The 20,830-nt window shown below is 33.3% G+C and overlaps 3 protein-coding genes across 6 annotated transcripts; 2 read left to right on the top strand and 1 right to left on the bottom strand.

Moving 5' to 3' along the window:
- Positions 1–160: 160 nt before the first annotated feature.
- Positions 161–1,757, bottom strand: LOC128182076 (tripartite motif-containing protein 2-like). The gene has a single exon (XM_052850694.1). It carries the CDS (start codon positions 1,755–1,757, stop codon positions 669–671), a length of 1,089 nt encoding a protein of 362 aa, XP_052706654.1. The 3' UTR covers positions 161–668.
- A 6,272-nt stretch (positions 1,758–8,029) lies between these two features.
- LOC128182427 (E3 ubiquitin-protein ligase TRIM33-like) lies at positions 8,030–12,874 on the top strand. 2 transcript variants are annotated; one of them, XM_052851049.1, is made up of 4 exons: positions 8,031–8,212; positions 8,466–9,470; positions 12,136–12,257; positions 12,837–12,874. In XM_052851049.1, the coding sequence occupies exons 2-3, from the start codon at positions 8,475–8,477 to the stop codon at positions 12,136–12,138; spliced, it is 999 nt and encodes a 332-aa protein (XP_052707009.1). In that variant the 5' UTR covers positions 8,031–8,212; positions 8,466–8,474; the 3' UTR covers positions 12,139–12,257; positions 12,837–12,874. The 2 variants fall into 2 exon arrangements, with proteins under 2 accessions (XP_052707008.1, XP_052707009.1); XM_052851048.1 differs by lacking the exons at positions 12,136–12,257; positions 12,837–12,874 and adding an exon at positions 11,272–11,493 and having other exon boundaries at positions 8,030–8,212.
- On the top strand, positions 12,714–19,272 carry LOC128182426 (uncharacterized). Of its 3 annotated transcripts, none has more exons than XM_052851045.1 (2): positions 12,714–12,889; positions 16,026–19,272. In XM_052851045.1, exon 2 carries the CDS (start codon positions 16,035–16,037, stop codon positions 17,760–17,762), a length of 1,728 nt encoding a protein of 575 aa, XP_052707005.1. In that variant the 5' UTR covers positions 12,714–12,889; positions 16,026–16,034; the 3' UTR covers positions 17,763–19,272. The 3 variants fall into 3 exon arrangements, with proteins under 3 accessions (XP_052707005.1, XP_052707006.1, XP_052707004.1); XM_052851046.1 differs by lacking the exon at positions 12,714–12,889 and adding an exon at positions 13,214–13,389; XM_052851044.1 differs by lacking the exon at positions 12,714–12,889 and adding an exon at positions 13,214–13,476.
- The last annotated feature ends 1,558 nt before the right edge of the window (positions 19,273–20,830 follow it).

Here is a 20,830-nt window from a genome sequence, read left to right as displayed (position 1 = left end):
AACTTGCTTGGTAAGTGATAAAATATTGGACGTGGGCTTTGCAGAATTTGATCATGTGACCAACAAAAGTCATACCCCTATGATCTTATCAACATGCAGTCTATTTCTTTAATGAACATGTCATAAATGATGTAGAACGCAATTCACTTTATGGAATCATTACACGTACATAGATATATACAGCGCACACAGATTGGTTACAGGGCAAACATACATGTAATGTTTTAGAATAAAAGATATATGTACACATACATTCTGTTATAATGTTATCTACACAAATCATCTGCATGGTTGTTACTTTAAGAGACATGATGACGCACAAATATATCTATCATGAATGATTCACTACACATATATAGAGAATGTAGACAAGATGAACTTCTGATAAATTACATCGAATAACTTCAAATTCCCCTTTTCTCAATGTGAATATACCACTGTAACTTTTTTTTAGACCGTACTCAAATCAAACAATGTCCAAAAAGTTTGTTTAGTTAGTTAGTTTACACGTGAAAATCTGGATGAGATTTAACTACTTGTAAACTTATAGGCGATTGATAATAATGCATGAAACCTCCCGTATAATCACATTTGATATAAATGTTTGTCTTCTCGTTTTTTCCACTGTCAAATTCAAAAATTAAAACTTTTTTTTAGTCTCCATGTCTTTAAATGCAATAATGAATTTTCTTTACTTTACGTGTGATCCACTCGGCCACAAAGAGGTTGTCTCTATTATCCATACTTAAACCCAATGGATATAATATATCACAGTTTCCAATGTAGCGGAGGAACTGTCCGTCCTGATCCAGGATGTGGATACAGTGGTTGTTCCAGTCTGCTGTCAGGATCCGACTCTGGCTGTCTGTAGTAATGCCGCGAGGATCAAATAATCCCTTGGTAGTAGAGGGAGGACCAGTGTAGGTAAACCGGAGTTTCCCGGCCTGAGTGACCACCACTACTTCACGGGCACCATTGTCTGACACACAAATATCTAGGTTTCTGTTCTCAGTGATGTATTTATAACCACCACCACATGAATAGAAAGGTTGTCCTTTGTCATCGTACTGAATACTTTGTTTCTCTGTGGAGCCAGAGTAACGCACAACTTTTGTTTGTTTATCATCACTGACCATGACAACCAGGAGATCACCAGAGGAGGTACTACAAACACCGTGAGGTCTCCACCCCTGTAGTATGATCACTGTCAGTATCTGCATATTTTTCACTATGTTTACAGTTCTATCATGGTCATCAGTATAAACCAGATCTCCACTCCTTGTCACTGCAATGTTCCATGGCCTTTTCCCTGACTTGGTTTTGATGGACTTCACAAGTTCACCCCGCAGGTTGTAGAGAAGTATTTTTTTGTTATTAAAACATGTCCAGATATCTTCATCACTTTTACATGACACACTGCGTAATAAAACAGGAAATACACACTTGGTGTTTATCTCTGTTATGATCCGTGGTTCTTCAATCAGGAGTCTGTCCCGGGGAGAGGACTCAGGACCAGGAGAATCTATTGTGTAGCCATGTTCTTCTGTTTTGATAGACAGTGCTGACAAAGAACCAAAATGTTGACAAAGTTGTTCTCTGTTGATCTTCTGAGGGGTAAAACTTGACAAAGAAACTATGAGCTTAGGAGGCAATCTTCGAAATTCAGCATTCCTCGATTTGTATTCAGAAAAAAGGCTGGCATCATTGGACTCCAGAATTTTATTAAGACATGCGATGCTCTGTGTGATTTCAGACATGGTGTGTGTGATTTCATTTTCTTGTGCATTTAGGACAGTCAGGAGTTTGGTCTCTCTTTCATAAAAATCAGATTGTAGAGTGTAGATAATGGAGTCTATTTCTCTGTCTTCTCCATATTTGTTGATCGCTGTTGTCAATTTCTGGGAGTGTTCATTTAGATCAGCTTTTTGCAGTGAAATGCTAGATACAATTTCTTGATATTTTGGATAAATGAAATTTTGTAAATCGTGTAAATCTTTCAGTAGAAGATGTTTTCTTCTTTCTATACTTTTTAAAATGTCTACGACATCATGACTTTGATATTCCTTGCAGGAAACACAGAGTGCACAAATAGGAATTGTGCATTTCTCACAGTAACGTTCACATATTTTTGTTGAATGTTTATGAAATTTAGGAATATACCTCCGATATTTAAATTTTACCACTTTGTGGTCTTTGGATTGATCTGAGAGGTGTTTCCCCTCACACTCTTTACACAGGTGTATGTTACAAATGACACAGTGTAAAAGGGGGACCTGGGTATCACAGAGATGACACCATGCCACATCTTGGAGGCAATACACAGGGTCCATGGACATACGTAATCTTCAAAACTTTATTAAAGACTGAAATTTCAAGAACAATTTTTTATTCCAATATATTTTACTGCATTTCTTTAATTTATTATTTTTGTTACCCTGTTACATGTATCAGAATCACCGTCTTATTCTACATCACCAACAAAAAATAAATCAAGTACGTGGATATTTATGAAAAATGTAACATGTTATAAATGCGTTCATTAAAACTTTACCAACAAAATGTCGTCCAATTCCGTAAACTATACATCTCTTAGGCCAAGATCTAGTAAACGAAAAGTGCCTACAGGTTAATTGAATTGAACAAGATATAGTATTTAACAATGCTGCTTGATAACAGTAGTTTTGTTTCATTGGGTGTATCGGGGTAACAAATCACATATTTTGATCTTTTTTCAGTAATGAAATCTATTTGGAATGTATTCAGTCTCTCCATAATGACATTATACAAGCTCTACATTTCTTTTTCAAAATTTTATCAAATTGAATAAAGGATTACTTTTGCCAAGATTTAGTAAAAAAATATCAGGATATTGCTCCTTTTTTAATTTAATTACCATAAAAACATTACTTACGAAAAAAGAAACATTAGTTATACCGTCATAATGAATCTAGCACCAATAAGACTCTCTGTAAACATCAACTATATCGTGTTCTTAAAATTGTTGGAATAATCTGTTTTGTCAGTTTATATCCAACTCTGTAGAAGTTTTGTTGGTAAATTTAAAAAATCTTGAAAAAAAAATAACGTGTAGCATTCACTCTTCATGTAAATAACATAATTACGTATTTTGACATATGTACAGAAAAAAATATGAACGAGTTTTTACAAAAAAAATCTTTGTCAGTAGTTTTGACCTAATAACTGTCCTGTATTTACCCCCAGAAGCCTCATGATAAATAATTGTCAAAAAATCTTACTCAGAAAGAAATTAAGATGCATAAATAAAATTTTAACAAGAGACCCAATGGGTCACATCGCTCACCTGAGCAACACTGGCTTAATATGGCCATTCAAAGGATATTGTGTCATTTGGCCCCTCGGTAGATTAACCTAAAATGAATATCCGAATTTTACACTTATATATGCATATACTTAATCTTTGACATATTTACCTTTAGGGAATACAATTTTTACAGAAAATAAGATCATATGCAATATAAATAACTTATTAACGGTTAACTTCCAGTTCCCTTTATTTTAGCCCCCCCCCCCCCAATCACTTTATAAAACGATTAAAATACATGAGAGCATTAAGGTACATTTTCTCCCTCTACTACTTACTAGTTATTGTATTTTATTTTTAAAAATCCTATGTGTGAAAGAAGAAAAGTGTACCTCAATGCACCAGAATGAATGCGCCCAATTCCTCAATTAAAAACATTGAAAAATTTAATTGGCCTTCACCATTATAAACGATTGTCGTTTACCAGGCATGAAGTCATTTCGTATGACGTTGCATATCTTTACTCACTTGACTGATGAATAAACTTAACTGAATTCGAAAAATGTTGACACATATGTTAAAAAGCTATAATTCAAATCAATGTATTGACAGGCATGTCGCTCTATTGTACCAAGGCCCACCCATTATTTTCATCTTTATTAAAAAACATCAAATGTCTACAAACAAAGATGATTTTCCGTTGCAATAATTTTTTAAGAAAGCGATAATGCTTTTATCCTCATAATAATGTGTCAGGACTATGGAAACTGTATTAAAGACGTCGTTTTTATTTACTTGTGTTCGAAAAACTATCCAAAATTTGTGTAGATTTTATGCAATTCATCGTTTAAGAAGGTGCACCAGAAATAAGTTCCAGCACATTATCCTTTTAGCCAGACATTTCTATTGATCAACCAAAAAGGCGTCATCATTTTGGCGAGCTCTTGCATTCGCTCTGCTAAACACGCGTATGGTGGGAAAATAGGATAGAACGGGGTAACCTAGAACGCGGGTTGACAGGACAAGTTTGTCGTGCATCGCAGACAGATACATGTACTTTGGATCAACAGTCTATGGTTAATTTAATAAAACTTAACTATTAAAATGGATTAATTTGATGCAATTTTCATTTTATGATAGTTTTGATGGCAAGAACTTTCCAGAACAGAGTACCCAGGAACGCAGTTAGACTAACTAACGTCATAGCGGAAAGTGAAGGACGAGTTAACCAATTGGATAAATACTTAATAGCTGACAATTAGGCTTTAAGGAAAATACTTTTTACATTAAGAAATTCGTGAAATTTTGATCCAATCAAACAGATCATCATATAGCCAAATGATTCTATCAGTTTAATCAAATTTGACCTTCTTGTTTTCGCATCAATGTCAGGTCAAGATCACTACCCTTTTCCTCAACTTAAAGGATGATAAAAATAATAGTTATCTGCAGTTATGTAGACATCTTTTTAAGATATAAAGTTTCAATTCTTTAATGAAATGATAGAATATTAGAATGCCTATCAGTTTATACGAATAAATTGCAATAAATATTGCTACTAAAATTGATATTGTCTAGCCCACATTTCCTCTAATTTCTTAAATTTTGAAGATATTTGGATAATTTTTTATGCTTCCAATATTAAAATATTTCTGATTTTTACTAATCATGAAGACCTTATATAAAGATATAAATTGACAGAAAAGCTTATATTTTGACCATTTAATAAGAAAGAATATGCGATTTTAGTAATTTTTTCACACAAATCTATATATAGAATGAGCGCTTAAAAACTATTAAAAATGTAATTTGAAAAGCAAATCATATTTTAAAAGCATATTCTAAAACCCAAGTAACTTATCACTAGTTCATATTAGTTGAGAAACTCCAACATTAATAATGGTAATTAGACTCATGAATCTACAGCAATTCTGAATTGTAAAACATGTTTTCCTATGCCAATGTTCCGCCAAAAATATAATACTTGTTAGATTCTTAAATTTGATTACTATTTCTATGCCAAGTTGAATGATAGTTACAAAAGAGAGAGAAATATGATATTTTAATTTCCTTTTATCTTAATTTAATATACATTTAATCAAATTTACCTTTGACAAGTCGAAAACCAGAAAAGACTCCTTCCTTAAAAATTGAAATTTGCAAATAAATATGCATAAACTAGCGTTTAATTTTAAATTACATAATGTTTTAAAACGATAGATTGGTAGTAATCCTTATGAAATAATTTGTAAACAATGAACAGATTGTAATCTACGTCTATATCAATAAATGATATGTGTTTATAGAACGGGGAAATTGAATGGTGGAGGGCCCCAGGTACTTTTTCAAAACCGTCTTTTATCTGAAATTCTTATTTGGAACAGGGATACAAATTACAGTGAAATTTGATTTAATGAACAATTTAGGGACATGACTCCACTTAAAACCCTCTCACTGGTTTAAAATAAAATAAAAACTTTTTTATTTTTTTTTCCAAACAGCTGCTAAGGCCACGCACATCATCCATTTCAGTTTAGAGTTTTGATCCCTGCCCGCTACTCCAAATATCTAGCCATGCAGTTGGTTTTATTTCAGTTAAAAATATGTAAAGAAAGCATTAAGGAAAATTAGGACACAGTATATACAAAAATGATAATAAAAATGGTTCTATACATGTATATTAAGCATTGTATTATTTTAATATGTTAAGTGTTAATTCCCGCGCTTGCGCGGGATATCATTTAGTTATGATTATAACAGTTTGTAACATTCATTTTAGGCATTTTCAGCATTCAAAATGTAAACAAAAATATAAGCTGATTTTTATATACAAAACAAAGAACTGTGAGCTCTGTATCTGCCTCTAACTCGAATACTGATGCTCAAATTTTGATTATGTTTAGAATTACCTTACTAAAGCAATGTAAATATCAAAACAGAAAAATAAATTTTGACCCAAATCGTAACTATGCCCCTTTAAATAGTTCTCTATGAAATGCTGGATAAACTAAGAAAATCCCTGGCTGTTTACATTGATTTTCTTTTTAAAAAAAACACAATTACTGACCTAATTTAGCCATTTTACTATCACTTTCAAAAATGAATATTGAAACATTTAACTGAATTGATGAGCCGACTATATCAATTCAATATTTTAATTTATTCAAACCTGAGCCCCGTAATATTATTTTAAAATACAAACCACAACCCACCATTGAGAGTCTATGATATAACTTCCTGGTCTGGTTACCAGGGACAACATCACATACTGTCAAAATATTCATGGCGTGACGTCAGACAGCTTGAATAGAAAATGAGATCTATTTGAAGTGCTTCCACGTAAATAAGTTACCTTGTGTTATTTCATGCATTATACTTTGAGGTAAGTGTAAATAACATATTTCTCAAGATCTCGCCGCTGCAGTGTCTTTCTTCATCATAACTGTTCTTAAATCTGAAGGTACGCAAAATTACACAATCACACATCTGAAATTAGCATCTGCTAAAATCAAGTCTCAGTTCCTGTCACAACAAGAAATTGCTATGCACTGATGGGTTTTAGGGTACGGAACCATATTAAAAGAATCCAGATTTATAACTTCAACTTAGCCTTCCACATATGTGATCAATATTTCATCTGTTCAAATCGAAAACGACCGATATATTTTTCTTCAGTGTTGAAACTATGCACAAGGTGTAACCAAATAAAACATTATACAATTACTTGCATTGGCTGCATGAGTCCAAAACAACAGCTGTTTGATTTCGCCAAGGAATGGATCTGCTGTTCAAAGATCTATTCTGTAACTGCTTTGCTCTACAAATTTAAGACATGTAGTGTTACAGTATGCAGGATCCCTGAAGTAGTCAATATATCCCTCTGAACATCCGATATGACTTTTGTGGAGTAAACCCCCATCTCTTTTACCTATTATTGGCATACCTCAATTAAAGAGTGGTTTAAGGATATGCAGTGAACTTGGAAAAAATTCTTATTTTCAAGATCAAGAGAGCAACATCTCTAGTTTGAATCCTTGGATGTGGGTACAGCTGTAATATTTTCCTTAATCATATCGGGCCCCTACTTTACCTAAAGACTACATATGGTAAAAGTGTTTGCAGTGACTATATAAAATGAAGAAAGACATGTCCCAAATTCTCATGTGAAATAATGTTCAGATAATAATGTCCTTTCGCATATGAAAATTGTGTTTGGACAGATTGCATCGGCCAGATCATACATTATACAGTTTCATCCATGTATACAGTATACCTTCATACACGTTATTCAAATTTCTGTTACAGAAATCTTATCCCTGCAAATAAAGTGAAACGTAAAAAAAAAAAAAACATCAATTCTATTCATACAGCGCTTTAACTTTGACTACACCTGTGTACTGAATGACGTCTGGGTATAGTGACATTGTTACATAGGAAATGTCTTTTACTTCTAAGTTTTGAATGATTGTGATAAACCTATTAACTTTTAAATCTGTAGGCATCATTGAAATGGTGACCATCTCAAAGTGTTAAGCCTCTAGACATTTCAATTGAATTGCTTCGTCTAGGCTTTGAATATGGTGCGCATATCTATCTATCTATCTATCTATCTATCTATCTATCTATCTATCTATCTATCTATCTATCTTCTATTTCCTTTCCCTCTTTGCACCTCACATAATGTACATACAGCAATGGCCAGAAAGCGATCAAGCATATACAAGATAAAAATACCCAAGTGCTAAGACATCGTATATAGGAAAACTATTGTGCATGCTTATAACTAGTATTTAAATGCCAGTACTAGTCGACTTTCTGTTTCGAAATATGACGACAAATTATATAATGCCGACATTTTTATGTTTACAGGACTATTACATGTAGTGTACATGATTAAGAAAACGAGATTTTTTTTCGCCAAAGACGAAGGTAAGAAGGCTAGCCATAAAGTCATAATTTTTTATTAATGCAAGTGGTATTATTTTTGATATTCAAAGCTTTTGAATCTATTGAAATGTGTTTAAATGTCATGCGTTAGAATTTTCTGCTCGATAATAAAAGAATTAAAAGAATAACACATTTTTTTGAAAAACACAAACCAACGCACAGATAAACTATGATTATATCTCTTTTTCGGAACCGTTCTTTTGTATTTTTGATGTACGTGTTTGTATTTGGATAGGATTGAGACATGGCTACTGGCTTTGGAACTCCACAATTCCATCTTAATTGTGACCAATGTGAAGAACGTTGTGGCTTCAACTGTAACATATGCGGTCTTAAACTATGTGATTCCTGCAAAGAAAAACACAGTGTGGACCCAGTAACATCACACCACAAGGTCATTCAATTTTCAGGCCAGGAAATTTTTAAATTCCTCAATGAGAAGTGTCAAATACACACTGACGAAAACCTATGTAAATTATGTTCGAACTGCGAGACTTTCGTCTGCACGAAATGCTCTGTAAGGCCTATTCACAAGGACCATTTATTTCTTGAAATGAGAAATTTGTATAAATGTTATTCTGAAACACGAAGAAGTGAAATATCGAAAATTCGGGAACATTTAATACCAACGTCTTACAATATTGTTCGTGATGTCGGAGAAGATGTTACAAATATAAAAGACATGTTTGAAAACATTAGAAGGGGTTTGAAATCCGAAGCTGATGCTCTTAAAACTTTTGTCGATAATGTAGTTTCTGGTGAAATTGACAAACTTGGAAAAATCGAAAAAGATATTATCGAAAATCTTAACAATGAAGAAGATACTTTAACAGATTTTATATCATATCTAACTAATCTCAGACAAACATATGAATCGAAACTTCTGAATACAGATAAAAATGACATCATAGTCAGTCAAAGGGAAAATACGACAATAAAAACCATTCCTATTCCTGAAACTCACACTCCTGATACTTATGAGTACGAACCAAGAAGAGCCACTATTGAGGAAGTGTCCAAATTGTTCGGTAGTGTCAGGCTTAAAGCAAACGGTGCAAAACGGATTGTGGATATTGATGATAAATTGACATTAGATACAAAGCAGAAGATACCAGATAAAACAAAAATAAAACCAGAAATGGTTTTAAGAAGGTCAGCAGCCGTTAAAAAGTTGAAGGAAATAAATGTAAACGGAGTCCATGATGGGTGCCACATTTCATTTGACATCGACAGATTATGGGTAAGTGACACTAGATGCGTTATCGTCCAAGCCGATTTACATGGTAAACTCTTACAGAAGATCAATGCTGCTGGGGGTGAAGGATATCATTCGACAAACAAGGCTAGAGATCTGCTTTTCGCGGACAAAGAAAAGAGGGTCATCAGTAAAATTACGATTGAAAAAGAAGTTCATTAGTACAGAAGATTGGGTTCCGAAATGTGTGTTCTGTTCTAAGATAACTAAGGACATTTTTGTGGGTACGGTCAAAGAGACACAAGGGTCTAAAATTAAGAGTAAAATTAAAAGATACGACAATGATGGATTAATGATACGGGAATACAATAAGAATATGACAAAGCAACGTGTGTATGAATTCCCAACGTACATTTGCGAAAACAAGAACGAAGATGTTTGCACTTCTGACCACAGAAAGAAAGCTGTCGTAGTTATATCGAAATCAGGAAGACACAAATTTTCCTATCAAGGGTCGAGTCAAAGGACATTTTCTCCAAATGGAATCTGCACTGATGACTTAGGACACCTTCTAATATGTGAGGGGCATCCAATACTGTTCACATTGTCGATGAGAATGGAAGTTTTATTGCCTTATTAATAAACGAGGAATTTGGTCTAAAGAATCCATGTGGACTTTGTGTAGATGAAGAAAATAACCTCTTAGTCGGACAATGGGACAAGAAAACAATATCCATCTTTAAGTATTTGGATTACTGTTCTCAATAGAATGTGGTACATCTTTTGCAAATCCGTGAACTAATGTGATGCCTTCTTATATAAGTATCCTTAATTCTTATTGTCATAATGATATAAACAATGAATGTTTTTACTTCTTTTGAAATGGCTCTTGCAAACCGTGTATTTAATCAAAAATAAACATAAGTTGTCGGAAGAAGAACCTACGAAAGAGTTTCGTAAATGTAAATGTAGTCATTCACGAATATCGCATCTTCAATCCCTGTATTCATGTTAAATTTGAAATTTAAATATACCGGCGTGTTGTACTAAGTATTGAGCCCCTTTTATAACAGGATGATTTTGTAACTATATCATATATTAAGCGTTGCAGTTCTCAGGAATATCTTAAACAATTGTTCATGAATATATAAACTTACATCAGACTTTAAACACATGTGGGACCCAAAATTTGTTTAGGGTCCACAGCCTAAACAATTTTGAATCAACAATGTCAAGGCCTGCATGTAAGTAATACTATATATTATAACACTTTTTGAAAATAATTTACTTTATCCCAATGAAAATCTTACCCCCACCAATGTAGCCCCATCAAATCCCAAGGGATCATAAATTGAACAACCTTCAATTCAATTTCAAACACTTCCTAAGGGTGTTTCCACACAAGTTACAGCTTTTTTTTATTTTTGTTTTTGAGAAAAGGATTTTAAAAGATTTTTCTCTTTACATTCCTATGTAAATAATCGACCCCGTTCCATTTGTTGCCCTATCCTAACCTTGGCGTTCATGGCTTGAACAAACTTCAATATTTATCCTATCTGTAAATGTAATTCCTGTGAAAATGCACATCATTTCACTTGCAGGCGTTCAAAATACGAACGGTCCTTTATTGCCATTGCAAACTGATTTTGATTATTCAAAGCAATTTGGTTTTTTACTTGATTTCGGAGCAATGTTTTTTTTATGTTGGAATGTAATAGTCTTATCTTAGACTAATTTTAGTCTAACACTTTCCTGATGTTGCCCTTTATTCTTTATAGGGTACCATAATAAAGTATATCTTATTTTGCTGTTTCTTTTTGCATTCTTTTTATGCCCTCCTTTGAAGAAGGGAAGACATATTGCTTCGCTGCTGTCTCTCGGTCGATCGGTCCACCAACAGTTTCCGTTCATTTTCTTTGCATAGGATGCACCTATTGAAATGGAATTTGGTATACAGAATCATCATAATAATATCAAACTTTGGGTATGATCGAGCAATTTTCGACAGAGTTATGCACCTTGAACGTGGAAAAATACCAATTATTTGCAGTTTCCTTTCATTTTCTTGGCAGAGGATGCTAATATTAAAATGAAATTTAATAAAAAGGTTTGTCATAATAATATCTAGGCCAAGTTTGATTTTGGGTACGCTCGTATTTTGACAGAGTTATGTGCCTTGGACTTAAAAAAATTCCATTTATTTGTAGTTTCCGTTTATTTTCTTCGCAGATGGAGAGGGCATTAGTTTTTAAACAAAAATTTCTCTTGTTTTTATTTATGTCCAATACCCTTGTAGTGTTTATTTCATTTAGTGTTAAATTTAGTGTTCATTTCACGTATTTTGTGTTCATTTCATTACTTATTTTTCCACGTTTTAGATTTTGCTTTGAGCACCTTGATCTTCATTGTGCTGATCTTGGGACTCTTCATTGATGGTCTGATGATCTGTCAATTTAATGTCTTAGCAATGTCCGTTGATTGTTAAAATAATATTGACTGAATTATGTTTTGACCATTTATAGTGGTTTAGTTAAAGATCTTACTAACTGCAAACAGATGCAGCAAAAGGCAAAGAGATCACTTCTGTAAAGTTGTCAAAAAGTTTTATTTCCTTTTTCATCACGTATTACGTGACTCTGCATTCAATAATGTCACCTATATTTCAATATGAGAATTTTATATAATGTTTTCTTTTTTTATTTGTCTGAAGTGAGACAGAAACAGTGTGCATCCCTAACTATAGTTGATACAAATAAAATGAAGTGAATAGAAAATGAGATCTACTTGAGGTTCTTCCACGTAAAGAAGTTACTTTGCGTAATTTACATTGTGGTAAGTGAGTACAACATACATGTATTTCTCAAGATCTCGCCGCTGCGACGTCTATCTTCATACAGGTAACTGTTCTAAAATCTGGAGGTGCACAAAATTACACAAATACAGATCTATATTTAATATCTGCTAAAATCCAATCCCAGTTCCTGTCACAACAAGAAATTGCTATGCACTGCTGGGTTTAAGGGCAAGGGGACATATTAAAAGAATCCAGGGTTTATAACTTGAACTTAGTATTCTACACGTGTGATCAATATTTCATCCGCCCATATATATATATATATATATATATATATATATATATATATATATATATATATATATATATATATATATATATATATATTGGTATTTCCTTCCCCTTTTGGCTCCTCACATTATGCACATACAGCAATGGCTAGAAAGCGATCAAGCATAAACAATAAACAAGGTAAAAATAACCAAGTGCAAGGACATCGTAGATAGGAAAACTATTTTGCATACTTATAACTAGCATTCACATACTAGTACTAGTCGACTTTCAGTTTCGAAATGTGTCGACAAATTATAAAATGCCGTCGTTTCTTCTGTTTACAGGACTATTAGAGTGCATCATTTAGAAAACGAGAGTTCTTTTCGTCAAAGACGAGGTAAGAAGGCCAGCCTTAATGTTATATTTTATATCGATTCAAGAAGTAGAGTTTTCGATATTGAACTAAGCTTTTGAATTTGTTGAAATGTGTTTAAATGGCATGCGTTTAAATTTTCTGCTTGATAATAAAAGAATGAAAAGAATGACACAAATCTTCTATGTTTTGAAAACCAAAAGGAGAAGACTTACTAACGCAGAGATAAAATATTATTAATGTCTTCCGTTTCCGGAAGACCTTATAGTTTTCGTACTGTTTCTTACTATTTTTTTCTCCAAATTTTGTGCACGAGATTTCTCGAAAACTGTTCAACCGATTTCAACTATTTTTTCACAGAATCGAAGATGGGACTTGATGTAAACTTAATACATTTTTGAGATTTTTCCTGTCGTCACTTCCGGTACCGATTTATCGGCCATTTTGTACATTTTTACGACCAACTTTGTGCAGAGCTGATCTCAGAAACTGTCAGAGATATGACTATGAAATTTTCAGGATAGGTAGTCTATAGTTTGAAGTTGTGCACTATTATGTTGTTTTACGCCAGTGGCGCCATTTCTTGGAGCTCGCCTGTGCACGAAAATTGAGTGCGAATTTTTATTCAATATTTTCATATGTTTTGATCTCTATCTTTTTATCAGTTGATATTTTGTTAAGACATATATCACAAAAGTAGTAGATAATCAAAGGTTCTTTCCAACAAAATCAAGAAAAAGGGGCTGGTCCCTTTTTTTAGGGGCCAAGACACTTGTTAACTCTATTACAAATAACTTAAAAATGATAAAAATGTTGTAATGCATTATAGAAGCAAAGTTGTTGATCGTAACAATATCTATCAGAAAAAATCATTGCCACGCCCATTTATTACGTAACTAGGGATTTTAAGGGGCCAAAGTACTAAAACTTTGACGCAATATATTTAGAAAAGGAGACATACATTGTTAAGCATTGTAGAAGAGAAAATGTTTGCATTAATAATTCTAATCGATTCCATTTATCAAAGCACCAAAGTCTGTCCCCATTAAGGATCTAGAGGACTGGCCCGTAAACTATTTAATCATTTGTATCTCAAAAATGAACAACAATTCTAGATAAGTGTAAGAACAAAAAATGTTAGTATTCGTGAGACCTTTCGAATGAACTCAAGAAAAAAGGGGCTGGTCTCTTAAATTAGGGGCCAAGACACTCGTAAAGTCTATTACACATACCTTAAAAAGATAAAGATTTTGTAATGCATTATAGAAGCAAAGTTGTTGATCGTCACAATATCTATCAGGTAAAATCATTGCCACGCCCATTTATTACGTAATTAGGGATTTTTAGGGGCCAAAGTACTAAAACTTTGACGCAATATATTTAAATATATAATAGAAAAGGAGACATACTTTGTTAAGCATTGTAGAAGAGAAAATGTTTGCATTAATAATTCTAATCGATTCCATTTATCAAAGCACCAAAGTCTGTCACCATTAAGGATCTACAGGGCTGGCCCGTAAACTATTCAATCATTTGTATCTAAAAAATGAACAACAATTCTAGATAAGTGTAAGAACAAAAAATGTTAGTATCTGTGAGATGTTTCGAATGAACTCAAGAAAAAAGGGGTTGGCCTCTTAAATTAGGGGCCAAGACACTCGTAAAATCTATTACACATACCTTAAAAATGATCAAGATTTTGTAATGCATTACAGAAACAAAGTTGTTGGTCGTAGCAATATCAGTTTGTAAAACTCATTGCCAAACCAATTGATGACGTAACTAGGGATCATAGGGGACTAAAATCTTCAATTTTTAATGTGCTGTATGTAAAAAAGCAAAACTCTTTGTTAAACATTTCAAGGGATATTGACAATCGTATGCATTATCTAAAAGGGAGTGGTTGAGGGGGAATTCTGAAATTTCATTGATTTAAGAAATGAAGATAATAATTTTTCTATTGATCGACGTATCAAAGAAAAAATTGACCGGAAAACTTCATCAATGCGCGTAGCGCATTGATGAAAAAGTTTTCCGGTCAATTTTTTCTTTGATACGTCGATCAATAGAAAAATTATTATCTTCATTTCTTATCATTTAATTAAACATTTTCAAATAAAAAAATGTGAAGTGTCATTGATCAGAAATGTAAATAATGTAAATGAAGCGGCGCGTATGAATACAAAACAACAACAGCAACAATATTCAAAATGGATGCGCCTTCAGCTGATGCAGAGCTATTGTGCTGAATTAAATAGCGAGTTAAAATCTGAACCGGCTAAATTGAAAACGAAAGAAAAATACATGCGATAGCTTGTGATATTATTCACTGTGCAGAAAAACTCGTAATAAAACTAGTTTTCATGTGAGATCGCTGAAATATGCAACTGGACATCCAAGGAAAGGCGATCGTGGACGAAAATAGCTGATATATCGACAAAGAACAGTAGTATAAGCGACTTTTGTACACGTTGTGGTAACTAGATAGCCAGTGATGTACTTAAATGGTATATCTGCCGCTTGGAATGCACCGAAGGAGTTGATGCATTAGTTACTGAGTACTCATAGCTTTTCTTTACGACGCTTATTCTGATGACCGATTATCTACGTGTGTAAATTTAAAAAATTATCGTTACCAAATTTGAACAGCAGTGTTACCGTGAAAGTTTATAGGCCTATTTTTTCGTTATAATATTCCTGGAAAAGAAACAGCCAGCCTCGCTGTAAATGTTGATTGATCTCAAGCAGACATAATCGTGAGAAGACGCTTAATTTAACAATGTGTTTTGTTTAATTTTGAAGGTTAAACTTTCAAGTTTTTATATTCACAAGGTTGCATTTTGTTTGCTGACAGACACAACTTTACATTTTGTTGACAGTGTTTATCTTGGAAATTCCCATTCTATAAATAGTGTTTAATCAGAACAGTTGAGAAAAGTAGATCCGGCAAAAATTTTATTGATGCAGGTATCAAAGAAATTTTTCAACCAATCAGAAGCGCCGATATCTCATCAAACGAATAAATATTAAATGATATCTTAATCGTATCGTTTAAAAATTGAACGGAAGACCTACTCGTTACTCGTAACGAGATTGTATCTAGTTACACCTCTTTTCGGAACCATTTTATTGTATTTTTTATGTGTTTGTATTTAAATAGGTTTGAAATATGGCTACTGGCTTTGGAATTTCACAATTCCATCTAAATTGTGACCAATGTGAAGAACGCTGTGACTTCCACTGTAACATCTGCGGTCTTAAACTATGTGATTCCTGCAAGGACAAACACAGTGTGGACCAAATGACATCACACCACAAGGTCACCCAATTTTCAGACCAGGAAATTTTTAAATTCCTAAATGAGAAGTGTCAATTACACACTGACGAAAACCTGTGTAAATTATGTTCGAACTGCGAGACTTTTGTCTGTAAGAAATGCACTGTAAAGCCATTTCACAAGGACCATTTATTCCTTGATATGAGAGAATTGTATGAATGTTATTCTGAAACACGTACAAGCGAAATATCGAAAATTCGGGAACATTTAATACCAACGTCTAACAATATTGTTCGTAATGTCGGAGAAGATGTTACAAATATAAAAGATATGTTTAAAAACATTAGAAGGGGTTTGAAATCCAAAGCTGATTCTCTTAAAACTTTTGTCGATTATGTAGTTTCTGGTGAAATTGACAAACTTGGAAAAATAGAAAAAGATATTATCGAAAATCTTAATAATGAAGAAGATACTTTAACAGATTTTATATCATATCTAACTAATCTCAGACAAACATATGAATCGAAACTTCTGAATACAGATAAAAATGACATCATAGTCAGTCAAAGGGAAAATACGACAATAAAAACCATTCCTATTCCTGAAACTCACACTCCTGATACTTATGAGTACGAACCAAGAAGAGCCACTATTGAGGAAGTGTCCAAATTGTTCGGTAGTGTCAGGCTTAAAGCAAACGGTGCAAAACGGATTGTGGATATTGATGATAAATTGACATTAGATACAAAGCAGAAGATACCAGATAAAACAAAAATAAAACCAGAAATGGTTTTAAGAAGGTCAGCAGCCGTTAAAAAGTTGAAGGAAATAAATGTAAACGGAGTCCATGATGGGTGCCACATTTCATTTGACATCGACAGATTATGGGTAAGTGACACTAGATGCGTTATCGTCCAAGCCGATTTACATGGTAAACTCTTACAGAAGATCAATGCTGCTGGGGGTGAAGGATATCATTCGACAAACAAGGCTAGAGATCTGCTTTTCGCGGACAAAGAAAAGAGGGTCATCAGTAAAATTACGATTGAAAAAGAGGTGACAGAGTTCATTAGTACAGAAGATTGGGTTCCGAAATGTGTGTTCTGTTCTAAGATAACTAAGGACATTTTCGTGGGTACGGTCAAAGAGACACAAGGGTCTAAAATTAAGAGTAAAATTAAAAGATACGACAATGATGGATTAATGATACGGGAATACAATAAGAATATGACCAAGAAACGTCTGTATGAATTCCCAACGTACATTTGCGAAAACAAGAACGAAGATGTTTGCACCTCTGACCACAGAAAGAAAGCTGTCGTAGTTGTATCGAAATCAGGAAGACACAAATTTTCCTATCAAGGGTCGAGTCAAAGGACATTTTCTCCAAATGGAATCTGCACTGATGACTTAGGACACCTTCTAATATGTGACGGGGCATCCAATACTGTTCACATTGTCGATGAGAATGGAAGTTTTATTGCCTTATTAATAAACGAGGAATTTGGTCTAAAGAATCCATGTGGACTTTGTGTAGATGAAGAAAATAACCTCTTAGTCGGACAATGGGACAAGAAAACAATATCCGTCTTTAAGTATTTGGATTACTATTCTCAATAGAATGTGGTACATCTTTTGCAAATCCGTGAACTAATGTGGTGATGCCTTCTTATATAAGTATCCTTGATTCTTATTGTCATAATGATATAAACAATGAATGTTTTTACTTCTTTTCAAATGGCTCTTGCAAACTGTGTATTTAATCAAAAATAAACATAAGTTGTCGGAAGAAGAACCTACGATAGAGTTTCGTAAATGTTTCCATTATAGTCATTCACTAATATCGCATCTTCAATCCCTGTATTCATGTTAATTTTGAAATTTAAATCTACCGGCGTGTTGTACTAAGTATTGAGCCCCTTTTATAACAGGATGATTTTGTAGCTATATCATATATTAAGCGTTGCAGTTCTCAAGAATATCTTAAACAATTGTTCATTAATATATAAACTTACATCAGACTTTAAACACATGTGGGACCCAATATTTGTTTAGGGTCCACAGCCTAAACAATTTTGAATCAACAATGTCAAAGCCTGCATGTAAGTAATACTATATATTATAACACTTTTTGAAAATAATTTACTTTATCCCAATGAAAAATTTACCCCCACCAATGTAGCCCCATCAAATCCCAAGGGATCATAAATTGAACAACCTTCAATTCAATTTCAAACACTTTCTAAGGATGTTTCCACACAAGTTACAGCTTTTTTGATTTTTGTTTTTGAGAAAAGGACTTTAAAAGATTTTTCTCTTTACATTCTTATGTAAATAATCGACCCCCTCCCCTTTGTTGCCCAATCCTATCCTTGGCGATCATGGCTTGAACAAACTTCAATATCTATCCTATCTGTAAATGTAATTCCTGAGAAAATGCACATCATTTCACTTGCAGGCGTTCAAAATACGAACGGTCCTTTATAACCATTGCAAACTGATTTTGATTATTCAAAGCAATTTGGTTTTTTACTTGATTTCGGAGCAATGTTTTTTTTATGTTGGAATGTAATAGTCTTATCTTAGACTAATTTTAGTCTAACACTTTCCTGATGTTGCCCTTTAATCTTTATAGGGCACCATAATAAAGTATATCTTATTTTGCTGTTTCTTTTTGCATTCTTTTTATGCCCTCCTTCGAAGAGGGGAAGACATATTGCTTCGCTGCTGTCTCTCGGTCGATCGGTCCACCAACAGTTTCCGTTCATTTTCTTTGCATAGGATGCACCTATTGAAATGGAATTTGGTATACAGAATCATCATAATAATATCAAACTTTGGGTATGATCGAGCAATTTTCGACAGAGTTATGCACCTTGAACGTGGAAAAATACCAATTATTTGCAGTTTCCTTTCATTTTCTTGGCAGAGGATGCACATATTAAAATGAAATTTAATAAAAAGGTTTGTCATAATAATATCTAGGCCAAGTTTGATTTTGGGTACGCTCGTATTTTGACAGAGTTATGTGCCTTGGACTTTAAAAAATTCCATTTATTTGTAGTTTCCGTTTATTTTCTTCGCAGATGGAGGGGGCATTAGTTTTTAAACAAAAATTTCTCTTGTTTTTATTCATGTCCAATACCCTTGTAGTGTTTATTTCATTTAGTGTTCAATTTAGTGTTCATTTCACGTATTTAGTGTTCATTTCATTACTTATTTTTCCACGTTATAGATTTTGCTTTGAGCACCTTGGTCTTCATTGTGCTGATCTTGGGACTCTTCATTGATGGTCTGATGATCTGTCAATTTAATGTCTTAGCAATGTCCGTTGATTGTTAAAATAATATTGACTGAATTATGGTTTGACTATTTATAGTGGTTTAGTTAAAGATCTTACTAACTTTAAACAGATGCAGCAAAAGGCAAAGAGATCATTTCTGTAAAGTTGTCAAAAAGTTTTATTTCCTTTTTCATCACGTATTACGTGACTCTGCATTCAATAATGTCACCTATATTTCAATATGAGAATTTTATATAATGCTTTCTTTTTTTATTTGTCTGAAGTGAGACAGAAACAGTGTGCATCCCTAACTATAGTTGATACAAATAAAATTCTTGGGGTTAGGTTTACGTGGTTACCTTTTTTCAATGTGGTTATACATTCTTTTTCTTCGAGATCTAACTTTAGAATTCATAAAACAATCGGTGAAACATATCTATGTGTGCTTTTAATTTGCGCCTTCTGCAGGGATGTTGTCTGGTTCTGGAGCCTTAATAGTTTTTAAAATATATATTTATTTCTGCGTATTTTTGTTTTTGAAGGACGCTGGAAGTTGGATCTAAGAGATCTACAGAAGGATGTTTTTTCCCTTTTCTTACATACTTGTTGGCTGAGCTTTAGTTTGGTAACAATCTTTCATTCCATGTCCTTTGTGTTAGGGACTGGTCGAATCATTTTCTAGTGAGAAACCGGATGATAGCGTACAGGACTTTAATGTTGTCTTGCCTTGATGTTTCTTGTTCACTTGCATAATGACGCTTTTTATTCTCTTTGCCTACTGCCTCATGTTTGTATATTTATTGTAGGCCTTTGTATTTCTGTTTCGTTTTTGGCTGCTTTTTTCTTGTTTTGTTGATTGTTTCAAGTCTTGTTTTAAAAATTTCCTTCCATTAGTTTTTTTTTTTTTAATTTTTCCGTTTCTTGTTCCGTTTGATGGTTTACATGTAGATTCAATGGTTAAAAATTCCTTCTATTGCGCCTTTTTACCCTTCATTTCAGTTTTCCGAGGCCTGAGAAGAAAAGATTGGGGTTTTTTTTCATCCGCTAATTATAATAAATTGCTAGGCTTCTTTTCTGCTTAACACCTTAGAGGTTAGGGCGTGCACTTGTTCCTTTGTGTGTCATGAATTTATAGTTGTACTTGTATTATTCTCTCTCATGTAGTCAATTTCTTTTCTCCTGCAGCAGCTTTCAATTATGCCTCTGTAGTGTCTTCAAAATCAAATCCAAAGTTTTCAATTTTCACTATTTCAGAAAGAATTTGACACGTTTCATGACGTATGCGAGTTAAAATAGGTGTTACACTGCTCATGATGTTGCCATTGCAGTTTTAATCAAAATTTGCTAATTGTGAGAAAAAGCAGATATCTGGTGTAAATATGTTCATTTGACAGTTTACGATAGT

Source organism: Crassostrea angulata, chromosome 4 (assembly GCF_025612915.1).
Source record: "Crassostrea angulata isolate pt1a10 chromosome 4, ASM2561291v2, whole genome shotgun sequence".
NCBI classification, from domain to species: Eukaryota; Metazoa; Mollusca; class Bivalvia; order Ostreida; family Ostreidae; genus Magallana; species Magallana angulata.
This window is presented reverse-complemented; position numbering and strand designations above follow the sequence as displayed.